General features: G+C 51.8%; 1 protein-coding gene and 1 long non-coding RNA gene across 5 annotated transcripts in view; one reads left to right on the top strand and one right to left on the bottom strand.

Moving 5' to 3' along the window:
* ZER1 (zyg-11 related cell cycle regulator) overlaps positions 1-14,167 on the bottom strand; it is a 31,003-nt gene extending 16,836 nt beyond the window's left edge. For 2 of the 4 annotated variants that reach the window (XM_029920304.1, XM_029920307.1), the window contains exons 1-2: positions 13,572-13,713; positions 1,912-2,166 (exon numbers count right to left, since the gene is read on the bottom strand). In XM_029920304.1, the coding sequence (XP_029776164.1) occupies positions 1,912-2,069 (158 nt within the window). In that variant the 5' untranslated portion in view covers positions 2,070-2,166; positions 13,572-13,713. Of the gene's footprint in view, positions 1-1,911; positions 2,167-12,931; positions 13,178-13,571; positions 13,714-14,145 lie in introns of those variants that run through there. The other 2 variants (XM_029920305.1, XM_029920306.1) reach the window with 2 other exon arrangements.
* Positions 13,791-14,882, top strand: LOC115276309. Its single transcript, XR_003901883.1, has 2 exons — positions 13,791-14,156; positions 14,557-14,882. It is a non-coding gene; the product is annotated as an uncharacterized LOC115276309 (long non-coding RNA).
* The last annotated feature ends 1,176 nt before the right edge of the window (positions 14,883-16,058 follow it).

The raw sequence follows: 16,058 nt of genomic DNA, 5'->3' as shown, positions 1-16,058 counted from the left end.
CCTCTTTCTTTCCTCTATTGGTTTTTTTTTTTTTTTAGTAGGCTTCATGCCCAGTGCAGGGCCCAACGTGGGGCCCGATGTGAGGCTTGAACTCCTGACCCTGAGATCAAGGGTGGAGCTGAGATCAAGAGTTAGACACTTGGGGCACCGCAGTGGCTCAGTCAGGTGTCCAACTCTTGGATCTCGGCTCAGGTCATGATTTCGCAGTCATGAGATCGAGCCTTGCGTCAGGCTCTGTGCTGATAGCACTGAGCCCACTTGGGATTCTCTCTCTCCCTCTCTGTCTGTCCCTCCCCCGTTCATGCATATGTTTGCACACACTCTCTCACTCTCTCTCTCTCAAAATTAAAAAAAAAAAAGAGTCAGATGCTTAACACACTGAACCACCCGGGGAACTGCCCCCCGCCGCCCGCCACTATCCCTCTTTCTGACTGTACCCACTTGGATCGTGAACACCTTGCATGTGAGATAAAGAGTGGCCCAGGCACCAGGAATGCAAAGGCGATGAAGGGGCCTCTTATCAACAGTCAGTTCCAAGCTCTTCCCCCGAAACCCTACACATCTGTAACAAGCACACACGGCCACACCCCTCATCTTTAAGCCGGCCCCTCGTTCCTTGATCAGCCCCTCCCAGGACCCTTTTCCAACAGGAAGACAAAGCCAAGGAATTTAAGGATCCCAGCCAGGGACAGGGCGAGCACTCCATCGGACCCTCCTGAGATGCCAGCAGCAGTCCTGGTCTGGTGGAAAAGGCTTTGGGTCGAACACTCTGGAATCTAAATCCTGGCCTGGCTGTTCACTACGTGGGTAACCTTACGAGTCACGGAACTTCCCCAGCATTCAGTTTCTTCATCTGTAAAATGGACAGAACTGTTCTGCCAAGCATCCAAGCAAGTGTCTGGCCGCATCAGATGCTCAGAACATGATTACGAATTGGGCTCTGTCCTCAGGTCACATACAGGTTCCAGCTTTTTTCTTTTCTTTAAAGGTTTTATTTTTAAGTAATCTCCACATGCAACATGGGGGCTCCAACTCACAATGCTGAGATCAGGTCTCATGCTTCACTGACTGAGTCACAAATTCCTGCTTTTATATGCAAGTCTTTGGCCTACCGATTTCTCTTCTGGGCACCTAGACTGACTTCCCAGAGGTGAGTAAATGCATATCTTACTGTTAGGAACCTCTAACAGTGGGGAATCCTTAAAGGGTCCACATAAAGATTTTCTTTCCTTTGTTTTTTTTTAGGTGAGAGAGAGACAAAGAGAGAGACAAAGAGAGAAAGAGAGAGCACATGCGCATGTGCACACGCGCGCACACACACACACACACACACAAAGTAGGGGAAGGGGAGAGAGAGCGAGACAGAACTCCAAACAGATGGCACTGTCAGTGTAGAGCCCAATGTGGGGCTGGAACTCACGAACCACGAGATCATGACCTGAGATGAGATCGAGAGTTAGGGGGCTGCTAACTGACGGGGCCACCCAGGCACCCCCACGTAAAGATGTTCTGAACGACTAGATTCCTGGTCATGGACTCATTATTTGCGTACCAGTGGGTAAACTGGTGTGTGTCCACGAGTGCACAGGCAAGCGCGCACACACGGAATGGCCCAGAACTCCTGCGCTTCTATGCAATTCCTATACCCTCTCATAGCTGTGACACACACCTGCAGGTTCACACTCGTGTCCCCACACCTGTTCCTGCATGTGCACACCCCTCCAGGCACATGCCAACATGCACACATACCGCTTTATGGTTATGAACATACCAGTGTTCTCCGTCACCCACAGATACCCAAGTGCACGCACACCGCCTCACACATACGCATCCCTAGCCACATCCCTGCACAGGGCACACAACGGTCCCGGGCTAAGAATCATGCCCGTGCCCCAGCTCCCGCCTGCTCACTCGTTGACAAGTCGGTCGCAGATCTCGCTGGGCAGGAAGATGTCCGGATGTAGCCGCAGAGTCTCCTTGTCCAGCAGGTAGCCCAAGGTGCCATCCAGGTTGCGCAAGCAGAAGTCGGTGCAGAGGGCCATCAGGGACTCAGGGGTGTCGGACGCCATGCTGGGGACAGGCGGGGGCGGGGGCACTCCACGACAGGAGCCCCTAGGGGCAATGGCGACTCCCTGGCACTCACAGGATCATTGGCAGAACCACAGTCTGTGGATTAGGAAGAAGCTAAGTGAGCCAAACGTAAGAGCCAGAACCACTGGCCGCCCTATGTCCACTGAGTAGGGAAACTGAGGCCGTGGATGTCACACTCAAATTAGCAGTTTGGCAGAGGCATGGTCCAGGGCTCCTGATTCCTTGCCTGCTCTCTCCGCGATGCCATTATCTATATGTGATTTACCCACAAAGAGCATGGGGCCTTGTCCAAGCCTCTGCATGCCTTCACAGCGTCTGTGGGCAGACATGCATGTGTTGGGGACTCAATGCTTGGGTGAGGGTCACAAGGGCTTTCATTAATAGCTACACTGGGGTGTCCTTTACTATGTAACCTAACCTGTAACCAGCCGTCACTGTGTGAGCATTTAGTATATTCCAGGACTTTACAGACATGATGTCACCGAATCTTATTGTGAGTGATTAACAATGAAGGTTCTGGTGCGCCTGGGTGGCTCAGTCAGTTAAGGGTCTGACTCTCCATCTCAGCTCAGTCTTAATCTCGGGTTGTGAGTTCAAGCCCCATGTGAGGCTTCATGCTGGGTGTGGAGCCTACTTAAAAAGAAAAAATAAAACAAAAAAGAATGAAAGAGCTCCTCCTGAGAGAAGTGGAAATATATGTCCCCATAAAAAATGACACATTAATGTTTCCAGAGCGGTATTATTAGTAATAGTCAAAAAGTGGAAACAACACAAATGTCCACCAAGAGATGTAGGGACAAACAAAAACGGCCTACCCACCCAATGGGATCTTATTCAGCCATAAAAGGAATGAGGTATTGGCACCTGTTACAACATGGATGGACCCTGAAAACATGGAGCTAAATGAAAGCCAGACACAAAGGCCATATATTATATGGTTCCACTTATTGAAATGTCCAGCCAGAAGAGGCAAACCTGTGGAGACAGAAGTAGATCAGTGGTTGCCTAGGGCTAGAGGGTTGTAAGGAAATGGGGTGTGACTGCTAATGGGTACAGGGTTTCTTCCGGGTGATAAGAATACCCTAAACTTGATTCTGGTGATAGTCACACAATTCCGAATATACTAAGAACCACTGAATTATCTCTGTTAAATAGGTGAGCGATAGGGTATAGGAACTGTAGCTCAATAAAGCTGTTATTAAAAACTGAAAATCCCTGACTATCTTCATGACCTTGAGTTAGGTAAAGATTCCTTATGTAGGGTCATAAGGAAAAAAATGATAAACCAGTCTGCATTGAAGAAACTTCTTTCATACAGACACAAAGATTAATCTGAGATGAACCATAGGCCTACATGTGAAGGGTAAAAGAATACGGTTTCTTAGAGGGAAACACAGGAGTCTAACTTATAACTTCAGAGGAGGCAATCATTTCTTAAATAGGTCACAAAAAAACCCAGAAACCAGATATAGAAATAAACGGTACTGCCTAAAAATGTTAAGACTCTGTTCATCAAAAGGTATCATTAAGAAAGAGAAAGGGCAGGGGCGCCTGGGGGGCTCAGTTGGTTAAGTGTCCGATTTCAGCTCAGGTCGTGATCTCACAGTTCATGAGTTTGAGCCGCGTGTCAGGCTCTGTGCTGACAGCTCAGAGCCTGAAGCCTGCTTTGGATTCTGTGTCTCCCCCCCGCCCCCGCCCCTCATCTGCTCACATGCTGTTTCTCTCTCTTTCAAAAATAAATAAAACGTTAAAAAAGTTAAAAAAGAGAGAGAGAGAGAGAGAGAGAGAGAGAGAGAAAGGGCAAGCCACAGCCTAGAAAATATTTCCAATAATATACCCAACAAAGGACTCATTCAGAATACATAAACAACTTCTACAAATCATTTTTTTAAAAGATTTTTTTTAAGCAATCTCTACACACAACATGGGGCTCGAACTCACAACCTGAGATTAAGAGTTGGACGCTCCACTGACGGAGCCAGCCAGGTGCTCCAAAATCGTTCTTTTGAAAAAGGACATAGTGGGGCGCCTGGGTGGCTCAGTCAGTTAAGACTTCGGCTCAGGTCATGGTCTCACGGTTCGTGGGTTCGAGCCGCGCATCCGGCACTGGAGCCTGCTTCAGATTCTGTGTCTCCCTCTCTCTCTGCCCCTCCCCCACTCATGCTCTGTTTCTGTCTCAATAATAAATAAAAAAGTAAAATAAAATAAAATAAAAAAGGACATAGTATCCAACTGAAAAATAGGCAAAAGACTTGACCAGGTATTTCATAAGGGACAGGGAACATACGGGAACATATAAAGGGCTCAGCCTCATTAGGATCTGTAAAACCACAACGAGATACCATTTCCTCCCCACCACAATGGCTCAACTGGAGGCAGCAACACAGGCAACACTGAGCCTGTTCCGCAGTGAAGATGGAAGAGCATTGCCCCCACACTGCCGGCCGGAGTGTGAACTGTGTGAACGGACAGTATAACGGAACATCGTATGACACTATCCACCGAAGCGGAACACGCACGCATGTTGGATGTTCAGCAATTCTACTCTTAAGTACACACCCAACAGAGGTGCACTTATAAATGTTCCCCCAGTGACACGGACCAGAATGTTCACAGCAGTATTATTCGGAAGAGCCCAAACCAGAAAAGAGTCTGAATGTCCCTGACGTTAGAATGAATAATTACAGTATAATCACCAATGGAATACTGCTGGCAACGAGAACGCACAGACTATTGTTAACACAATAGCTTGAATGAACCCACAGTGTTTAGAGAAAGGAGTCAGACACAAGAGAGCACATATCACATTATATATCAAATGAATCCATGCATGTTTTACTCCACTAAGCTAAAAAACAGAAAAGTCTGGGGCGCCTGGGTGGCTTGGTCAGTTGAGTGTCCGACTCTTGATTTCAGCTCGGGTCACGACACCAGGGTCATGGGACAGAGCCCCACTCTGGACTCCAGGCTGAACATGGAGCCTGGAGGGCTCCAGATTCTCTCTCTCCCTCTGTCCCTCTCCCAGCTCTCATGAGCACGCTCTCTGTTAAATAAAATAAAATAAAATAAAATAAAATAAAATAAAATAGGGGCACTGGGCGGCTCTGACACATGATTTTGGATCAGGTCACGATCCCAGGGTTGCAAGATTGAGCCCCATGTACGGCTTTGTGCTGAGCGTAGACCCTGCTTAAAATTCTCTCTCCCTCTTCCTCTGCTCCTCCCCCACACTTGTGTCCTCTCTCTCTCTCAAAAATAAAATAAATAAAACTTAATAAGATTTAACTTTATTTATTTATTTTTTAAAAAAAAAATTTTTATGTCTTTTATTTATTTTTGAGAGACAGAGAGAGACAGTGCAAGCAGGGGAGGGTCAGAGAGAGAGGGAGACACAGAATCTGAAGCAGGCTCCAGGCTGAGCCAGCTGTCAGCACAGAGCCCGACGCGGGGCTCGAACCCATGAACTGTGAGATCATGACCTGAGCCGAAGCCGGCCACTTAACCAACTGAGCCACCCAGGCGCCCCAAATAAGATTTAATTTTAAAACTACACAGGGGTGCCCGGTGGCTCAGTCTGGTTAAGTGTCCTACTCTTGGTTTCAACTCAGGTCATGATCTCAGTTCGTGGGTTTGAGCCCCGTGTTGGGCTCCGCACTACTGATACAGAATCTGCTTGGGATTTTCTCTCTCTTTTTCTCTCTGCTCCTCCCCTGCTCTCTCTCTCTCTCTTTCTCAAAATAAATAAATAGGTAGATACATAAATAAATAATAACCTGTCAAAAACCCAGGAAAATCTGATCTGTGGTGGTAGAAATCAGGATTGCAGTTACTTTGGGGGTTTGGCTGGGTGCTGAGAAGCTTCTAGTCCCTTTTCTGAGTGTTGGACATAGAGATATGTTTACTTTGTGAATAATTGGAAGTTGTGTATCATGATACGTGGTTCTTAAAAACGTAAATTACAGGGGAGCCTGGGTGGCTCAGGTCATGATCTCACAGTCATGGGGACAGAGCCCTGGGTCAGGCTCGGCACTGACAGTGTGGAGCCTGCTTGGGCTTCTCTCTCTCCCTCTCTCTCTGGGCCATTCCCAGCTCGCTCGCTCGCTCGCTCTCTCTCTCTCTCTCTCTCTCTCTCTCAAAATAAATAAATAAACTTAAAAAATGTATAGTTCAACAAAATTTAAGAAAACAGCCTAGACACCAACGAGGTCTACATGTAGAGGGGCCTGAGTTCAGTTAAGTAATGATCCGAGACCGTCTCTCTTCAGCCACAAGTGACTGAGAGAATGAGAACTGAACCTTCACATGCAACGTGAGTGAACAAAATAGAAACAAGTAACCACTTCTAGAACCGAGGAACGTCAGCAATTAATCCCCAACCGTCTTTCTACCAGCCTCTGCATCGGAAAGGGTGGGGGGAATAGGCAGAATGAACCCATGGTGGTTAGAAAGTGCCCAGAGGTCCTCTGGGACAGGAAATTCATCACACTGTCCATTCACGCTTTCCAGGCCTCCTTTTCCCCATCTAGGTTATCCTTCAATAGTTGTTTTTGGTTCTGATTTTTGCTTTTGTTGTTTTGACATGCAGACTCTGTGGTCAGATCTGTTTCAAGCCACTTCTACAGTTCACTGTAAATCACTTCACCTCTCTGGGCCTCACTTTCTTCATCTGGAAAATGGAGATAATAATCCCCCTCTTCATGGGGGCCATTGGGAGTAAATGAGAGGTTGGGGAAACACTTAGTCTCAGGCCTGATGAGACCAAGTATAGAATAAATGGTGGTTATGATCCCATCTTGCAGATGAGAAACCTGGGGCTCAGAGGCGACTCTGTGCAAACTGGGATTGAATCTGGTTTCCTGGACTCCATCACATCACCCCTTGGACAGCTCTGAAGGGGTTAAGGACCCAGCACTTCCCCTGGCTTCCTGGAGCCCCCGGGTCCCTATCTGAGCCTTCTGGGCTGCTCCAGAAACCCAGTGGGCAGCCGCAGGGCCCTGTGCCCAAGGGAATCGCGAGGTCTCAGTGCCGGCACTGCCACTGACTGGTGACAGTGCTCTGAGAGGTCTGGAATCAGGCCCGCCCAGATTCAGATCCCAGCCCCGCTGCTTAAGAGCAGGTGCACTTGGTGAACAAGGGTCTGCACCCCTCTGTGCCTCGGTTTCTCCTCTAAAACAGGGAGAACTGTGCGAAGAGAACATAGAGTTATCACAAGATACCAGTGGGGCACGTGGCACGTGGCAACTCCTCGGTAAAAACCAGCCATTATTGCCATCATCATTGTCACCATTATCACTGTCCTGCCTCACCTGCCCTGATCCCCAACAGAGCAGGGTGTCTGCCCCTGCCCAGTTCAAGGTCTACGCTCCCCAGGCCTGGGTCCCTTGCCACAAGGCCTGTGGTGCCAGCTGTCCCACTGGCCGTGTGCCACACTTGAGGGAAGGCACAATAAACAGGCTGCCTGGGCACTGGGCACGGCCCTCCTCTGCCTCCATTCACTTCCAGATCTTCCCTGGGCGACAGGAGCCAGGACAGCGCCACTGGCAGGGAGGCCCACCCTGCAGGAAACCGAGTCCCATCCCTTCCGGTGGGCACGCTAGGCCTCCGGAACCACGGCCAGCATTCTGGCCCGCTCAGTGCCCACTGGCCCCTGCTGCAGCTGGCCCAGCCTCCTTTGTGGCACGGGCAACAGGCCCTAAGCACACGGTCACCTTCAGACCTTTGCTCAGTCTGTTTTCTCTCAACTAGGACCTCCCAATTCAAGGAATCCTCGCACTTTCCACTCTAAATACTACTCGTGCCCCCAAAACACACTCACGCGTCTCCTCCGGGGGGCATACCCGCCCCCTGCAGCCCACACCGCCTTTCAACAGTCCTTCAGTCGCTGCCGCCTGTACATCTCGGGCCCTAGTATCGACTGCGCTTCCTCTAGGGAGCCTTCCGTGCCCTGCCAGGGTGCTCCTGCTGTGTGTCCCCAGGGGCCCCACCACAGCTCACACTGGGAACTACCGTGGCTCTTACTCGGCTTCCCTGCCAGATGCCCAGCTCCTCGAGGCCAGGAAACCGGCTGTGTCACGTGGCATGGCCCCTGCGCGGGGCCCAGGTCACCTACGTATTCACTAGGTACCTGTCTGCTGGGCGCTGCGGGTCCAGCGGGGAGAGAATCCAGACAAGGGCCCTGTCCCTTTGGAGCACGCGCTCTCCGAGGGGGGACAGACATGCACCTAAAAGCACATAAGCCCCACGCCATGTACCTGGGACCAGTGTGCTGAGGGAGGAAGAGGCACCTGGGGCCCTGCGTGCCTAAGCCAGGGGACCTGCCCCGGACTGACGAGTCACGGGTAGGCTTCCTTGGGACATTTCAGCTGGGACCCAAAACATGAGTCATAGTTAACTCTGGAGGTGGGGATGGAAAGAGGGAAGAATGTTCCAGGAAGAAGGAACAGAAGTGCACAGGCTGAGGCCCAAGGGGACAGGCCCCTGGCACTAGAGGCCCAATTTGATGGCAGTTTGCTGGACAAAGGACGTGCTAGACACCCTGTGTGGGCCTCACACATGGTAGGGTTTCCACACATGCCTGTGGAAGGGATGACAGGGCCTTGCGAGTTGTGCCATGCACGGGACCCTGGGGACAAGGCACGCTCTTGTACCCTCCCTGCTGGCCCCAGTGGCCACAGAGGACCGCTCCCCGCTTGGAACAGGAGGGTGCCCCAATGGGTTTTGCCTTTTCTGCAGCTGTTTCTGCAAAACACCATCCTTTCAGCCACCAAGGTCACCCAGAGCCACCTAAAGACACACCGGGCAGGTGGTACCATCTGCTAACTGCCCTTTGGCAGTGTGGACCCTGTTGCCTGGTGTGGAGTGAGCCGGGGGAGGAAGGGGCTGGAGGCTGAGAGGTGGGGGGCACCCTGCCACTGGCACCCGCCAGACCCAGCCATCTCTTCCCTCCCCACTCCCCCCATCCCCCGCGAGGGCTCCCCATTCCCATGGTAGGCACTGGCCATCTGGGACACTGGCAACCGGGCCCGACACAGAGTAAGAAGAGCCCTGTGTCCTCCTCCATCCCTTCTCTAGCAGGGTCTTTACACCGTGTGGGGGTGGGGGGAGGGGCTGGGAGCAGAGTGGGAGCAGAGGAGGGAAGGGAGAAAACAGAAGCAGCGGCTGCTGAGCCCCTCACGCTTTAGGCATATGGTTCCTTATTTAACCAAGGAGTACATTCCCTAGGATCCTGCTCTAGAAGCTAATTGTCATTTGTATAATTGTCTCACAGCCCCTCCCACAGTCCATGGGCTCTGGGAGGATGGGAACCCTTTTTGCTTGCAGGCTCTGGAATCCTCTGTGCTAGCCTGTACCCGGCACGCGTCACACTAAAGGTCTGCCTTTGCCCTGACCTCACTCCAGCAGCCTGAGGTACGGACTACTGACCGATCCCCAGCTTACTGATGAGGACACTGAGGCTTGTCTGCCATCGCACAAGTGACAACAGTGGACACGGTCCTAAACCAAGCTCATACTTCTCACTGCACTATTTGGTTTCCTGTCCATGTAGCACAGGGGAAAGAGAAACTGCGGTCCAGACAAGGGAGCATGGGACCCGCTGGTGACCTGGCACCTGGCTGACAGAGGGGCTGGGGGAGCCAGAAGCCTTGGAGCAGAGCCCACCCTGTGAAATATTAACCTGAGAGCTCAGGGTGGGGGGAATCCAAACAAATGTCCTATTTGCAGAAGCTGGAGGCTTTCCAGGAGGGAGCAGATTCCAGGCCAGATGCTGGGGTGGGAAGCTGGTGTGAGGGGAGTCCTGGCAAGTGCCAGAGTGTCCCAGGGGCAAAGGTGAAGGCCAGGCTCGGAGAGCATCCCAAGGGGTCTGGGCTGCACAGCCAAATCCACAGACCGGGCTAGGTTAGGAAGACAGGGACTTGGAATGAGGCAGGAATGCACCCACCTGGGGGCAGAGGGGCCTTGGGGCTACTACCTGAGGCCCACGTTGCACTCACACATTGCTCACACCCACACTGAGCACTCACACTGAGCACCGTATTCCAAGAACTCTGCTAAGTACTTGATACACGCTAAGCCATTAAATTCTCCCAGCAACCACATGAAGCAGAAGTTGTTAAAACCTACAACTTGCAGATGAGGCAGCTGAGGCTCCGAATGGCAAAGGCATTTGCCATGGACTACGTATAGGTACAAGGGTCTGTAGGTGCATAGCAACAGATACACAGGCATGCGTTAGTTCGAGACCTAGAGTTTGAAGCTTTCCATGCATGTCCTCACTGAAGGCACAAATAACCTATGAGGGTCACGTTATTTTGTGTTCCAGAGGAACAGACTGTGAGGTTCAAAGATGCGTGATGACTTGCCAAGGTCCCCCGTACTGTGCCCGGCTCTTTCCCTATACGCTAGGGGGCAGGAACCACTTCTCGCCTCCGGCCTCCTTTCTGCGGATGAGGACGAGACTTCCTGACTCCTTACAACCATGACTGTCCTTAGGCACTGAGCATAGATGTGATGTTACTGCTGGGAACTATCCTATGGACATCTATCATTTTGGCCACAGGACTGGGAGCTTCTTAGCGGGGACCCTGTGTGATCCACGGGGTCCCCATGACGCAGAGAGTGTGTGGCTGGTGGGTGCCAGATGAAGGTGCCCCGGCGGCACAAGACCCCCAAGCTATATTTACCAGTCTCAAGATCCCCTCAGGGTCTTCAGCGGTCACTGTGTTGCAGACGGTGACGCCGACCTCGTGGGATTGCTGAGGAGATGCCAGGAGGGGATGTCAAGAAGGCGAAGACCAATCCTTAAGAGTGATCCCCTAGGAATTTATGCTTGGGGAAGCCCTTCTGTGCATTTTGGAAGGTGGAAAATCAGCTTTAGTGATGGAGCAAGATTAAAAATACTGCTCCCCAAACAGACAATCCACCTGGGGCCCCTGAACTGGCATTTCGGGAATCCAGAACAGCTGAGGTACTAAAGCTCTCTGCCCCCAAAATGTGGCTACGGAATCCTGATGGCACTAACAATAGCCAGAACTGTTCTTTCCCCCTTGGTAGAAAGCTCTAGAGCGCCCCAAATTCTTTCACGACCCGTGTCTCATTTCGTCCTCAGAGTTGGTGTTTAGATAGGAAAACCGAGGCCCAGACAGGGGACTAGAACTTGCCCAAGGTCACACGGTGGGCCAGCAGCAGAGCTGGGGCTTGAACCCAGGTCCCCAGAGGGCTAGTCCTAGTTCTAGCCACAGGGGCTGCTCGGATATGCTGGTTCTCAGTGGCTAAGTGCTCTGACTTTTCATTTTTCAATCATCTGGCCCCGTCACCCTGCTCAGCTTATGACCCAGGCCGGATGACACAGTGCAGGCTTGGGGGGTGAGGAGGGAGATCAAGCATTGTTCCACTCCCTATAAGGCAGGCTGCAAACTCTGAGCCTCTGCTGGGGACTTCTTGGATTAACACTATGCATCAGCAGATCAGCCACACACACAGCCCAACCACACAACAGGGGCCAACATAGACTGCCCTTCCCGACCTGTCTCCATGTCATAGTTAAGTCAACACCATCCTTTTGTCTATTTTGTGTGGCAGGATGGGGATCTGCTGGGCTCCTTTGTAGAAGGCCCTGTCCCCTTCTACTGTCGTCAAGAAAGCCAAGACCAAGCTACCTCCTCCCTGTAGGATATGCAACCATTGTTCCCACTGAAGGGTAACAGGAAGTTTCCACTTTGTCTCCCCACCTCCACTGTTCTCCAAAATTCTACCAGCTTGGGGAGGCAGCCAGAACTGGTGGCACCGCCAGCTGGTGTGAAAAAGAACGGCTTGGAGGTAGACACATGCAAACACTTCCTCATCGTGGCCGTTGTCATTATTACAAGTGCTACATAACCGAGTCCTTAATACATGCTAAATAGTGCGCTAAGAAGTGCAGTGCATGAGGTCTCATTAAGCCCAACAGCCCTATTTTACAGATGAGGACACTGAGGCGGTCGCTTGCTCAGGTTCTCACAACCAGGAAGCAGCTGCATGATCTGATTTAACACTATAATGCTCTATGGCCATCCTTTTGGTATTAATCCCACCAGTGGTCATTACGAAGATGGAAAAGGCGTACTTACAATCCTAGATCAGAGTGCAATGGCTATTTGATATCGGAATCAAATCTGTATTTTCTCTGACCACCAGATAGCATGTTAGGACAGTTCCGAAAAGGTGCTCCATTAGATACTCCGTGACGCTGCATCACAGGGACAGCCCCTGGCATTCTCCCCACCGTTATCTGATTCCCAATCTTCCCCTCCCTCCCTCTGCTCCAACCCTACTGTCCTCTTGCCATTTCCTGAAATCATCAAGTACACTACCTCAGGACCTTTGCACTTGTTGCTGAATGCTCCGCCTGTAGATAGATGCATGGTTTGCTCCCTCTCTCCCTTTGGATCTTTGGCTCAGATATCACCTTATCAGAGACCTTGTCTGGTCAATGCCTATAAAAAGGGGACCCTGCTCTCTGGCCCTTGCCATGGCCCCTCCTGCTTTATTCTTCCCCATTGTACTTATTGCATCCTACATATTTCACAGTTCTTACTTTCTGAATGAAGCAATGAACTGAAACAGAGACACCTCACCACTGGCAACCACCTCCTGCTCTAAGCATAGATCCTTCTGGGAAAAATCAGATGGGGTGATTTTCCCCTTGGAGGCATCAGGCCTCCCTCCCTCCCTCCAACACCAAGCGCACCGACAGGCACAGGCAAAGACTGGAAATCTTGGACTCCTTGGGCCAAAGAGCAGCCAAGTTGATTTCCACCCACAGAGCTCTAGTGGCCAGCAGTCAGTTTCACTTTCAACTCACCTATCAGGCTCCCTTGGCCCTCAGGTTTGCAACCCCGGCCCATCCCTTTCTCATCCTGTTGCATTTCCTGCACCTTGTCATCCCTTTTGAAAGCCGGTCCAGAATCCAAGCCGTCCCCGAGCTTTTAAACATTGCTTTGGAGGAACTTAAGCTCGTCCAACAGGTAGGAGGGGGAGAGGGTGGCCCTTTTAGCCCTAGATCGATCCCCCATTTTGTAGGGGCATCCGACAGGGCGTCATTTTCTTTCTGGAGAAAAGGAGCTCAGTTTTAAAGGCACGTTTCTCAGACCTGGCAGCAGGGACAGAGAAGGGAGCCCTCCCACCATTGGCCGAATTGGACCTGTGCAAGAGGTTGCTGAGGCGATGCTGAGAGGCGCGTGAGGCAGGAGGGAAAGGGGAAGAACGCAGATAAATCCCTCGGCCCTGGGAGCGGACGAGATGCTCGCTTTCTCCGCGAGGAGAAGCGGAGGAGCGGCCCGGGGGAATCTGGGGCCAGGGCGCCTGGGGAGACAGGGGATCCCGTCAGGCTAGGGCCGGGGTCTCCAGGAGACGGGGGTCGGCGGGGCGGAGCTTGGGATCCCGGGGACTGGAGCCCCGGACGGAAGGGGGTCGCGCCGGTGGTGGGACCCCGTAGCCGTTACCTTGCCCTTAGGGCTGCGGGCAGGGCTGAGGGCCGCCGGGTGCTGACTCCGGGGCCCGGCCCCTCCCCCGATCCGGCTCCAGAGGCTCGGAGCCTGCAGCCGCCGCCGCCTCCGCTGTCAACAAACCCGGGGCGCGTCACTTCCGGGGCCGCCCCCTAGCAACAGCGAACTGGTTCCCCTCGACGGGTCCCGCGGCGAACACGGACGGCGGCGGCCGAAGGTTCCGGGGCGCGCGGCGGCTCCTCTCCCGGCCGAGCCGGGTCTGCGAGCGGCGGAGCGCGGGTGGGCCCCACTGGGCCGGGAGCACCCGCTCCTCGGGGTGCTCCCTGGCCTCGGGGACGGGGGGACCCGCCGTGTGACACTGACCCGGGGCCCGCTCTGGCCTCCGGGCCAGGGGAGCCCGAGGGGCGGCGAGGGGGCGGGACGGACTCCACCTTCCGCGTCAGCGCCGACGTCTCCCTGGGCGCCCCCTGCACCGCCGCGCGCTGGGGCGCCCCATCGAACGCCTCCCCTGGGTCCGCAGGTAGCACTCTCCCACGGGGCCCGACGCGCGCCGGCTTCTCCCGCTGCTTACCCGGCCGCCAGGTGAGAATCTGGGAGTCGGCCTTGGCCCCCGCGGTCCCTTCGGCTCCGGTTCCAGTGGCCAAGTCCTGACGATCGCTCAGACCCTCTGGTCCGGAGCCCGCCTCTCCTTCCCCAGTAGTGCCCGACTCTGTCCCCCATCATTGCCTCCCTGGATTTTGGCGGCTGCCTCCTCACGCTCCTTCCCCTCCTTCTCTCTACGGTCCCAGATGGGTTTTTTTCCTTCCAGACTCGGAGCTGATCACTCCTCCGCTTACCACCCTGAACGCAGTGACAGTGGTCATCTGTCACCCATCTCCCTCTCCAGCCTCTTGTCCTGCTCCTACTTGCCCTCCCTTCCATTCTCCAACCCACGCAACTTAAAGCATCTTTGGTTGTTTTAATGATTCCCCTTCTCTCCTAGGAACTCAAATAATTTCCTCCCAGCGGCACACTCTTCTTGCCGCATCTACCTCCAGCACAGTTCTGGCCGGATCTGGATCTAACACTCTCTTCCACCTTCTGGTCTCCCGTCAGAGGCAACTTTCTCGACTTGACCCCACACTCCCACCCCATTCTATGCCCAAACTAGTTTCGCACATTTTTTTCCCCTTTTGCGTAGTACCTTTTAGTCTTTGACCGTGTGCAACTATGTTCGCACGATTTTGAATCCTTTGAAAAGTCTGTTGATGGTTTCAAATTACCAAAGACATGCTTGCAAAAAAATAAAAATAAAAAAATAGAGAAACACATGGTGTGGAAAACATGAAAAGCCCCATTCAACCCTAACGCAACCCCAATTTCATTCCGTTCCCCAAAAGTGACCACTCTTAACAGTTTGGTAAGCATCTTCTTAGTCCTCTATATATACACAAAATATGCATGTATATTTAAGAGCTGAAATGATGAAACTCTGAAAAGAAAATGTAGGAGTGAGTCTTTGTGACTGGGTTAGGCAATGGCCTCTTAGATACAACAGCAAAAGCATCAATGAAAAAAGAAAGTACAAACAAATTGGATTCCATCAAAATTAGGAACTTTTAGGGGCACCTGGTGGCTCAGTCCATTGAGCTTTCAACTCTTGATTTCAGTTTGGCTCATGATCTCATTGTGGTTCATGAGATCTAGCCCCACATCGGGCTCCATGGCAACAGTGTGAAGCAAACATGTTCGCACTCTCTCTCTCTCTCTCTCTCTCTCAAAATAAATAAACATTTTTTAAAAATTAAAAAATGTTAAGCTTCAAAGGGCAACATTAAGAGAGTGAAAAGATCACCCACAGAATGGGAAAAGATATTTGCAAATCATATATCTGATAAAGTACTCGTAATCTAAAATATGTAAGGAATTTGCAACAAAATAACTAAAAGGCAAATAACCCAATTTACAATAGGCAAAAGAGCTAAATAGACATTTCTCTAAAAAATTATACAAATGGCAAGCTAGCACATGAAAAGATACTCAACATCATGAGTCATCATGGAAAAGCAAAACAAATCCACAATGAGGGGTGCCTGGGTGGCTTAACCAGTTGAGGGTCCAACTCTTGATTTCAGCTCAGGTGATGACCTGGGGCCATGGGATGGAGCCCCGAGTTGGGCTATATGCTGAGTGTGGAGCCTACCTAAGATTTAAGATTCTCTCTCTCTCCCTCTCCCTCTCCCTCCCCCACTTGTAGGCTCGCTCTCTCAGATAAAAAATAAAAAATAAAAACCACAATGAGGTACAACTTCATGTTCTTAGGAGGGATCTGGTCAAAGAGACAGACAATAGCAAGTATTGTTGAGGATGTAGAGAGATGGGAGCCCCGGTAAGTTGCTGATGGGAATTTCAGAAGGGTCAGCTCCCCTGGAAACAGTTCAGCAGTTCCTCAGAAAGTTAAGCAGCGTTACCATATGACCTAGCAATTCCTCTCCTAGGTATATA

Source organism: Suricata suricatta, chromosome 13 (assembly GCF_006229205.1).
Source record: "Suricata suricatta isolate VVHF042 chromosome 13, meerkat_22Aug2017_6uvM2_HiC, whole genome shotgun sequence".
NCBI lineage: Eukaryota > Metazoa > Chordata > Mammalia > Carnivora > Herpestidae > Suricata > Suricata suricatta.
This window is presented reverse-complemented; position numbering and strand designations above follow the sequence as displayed.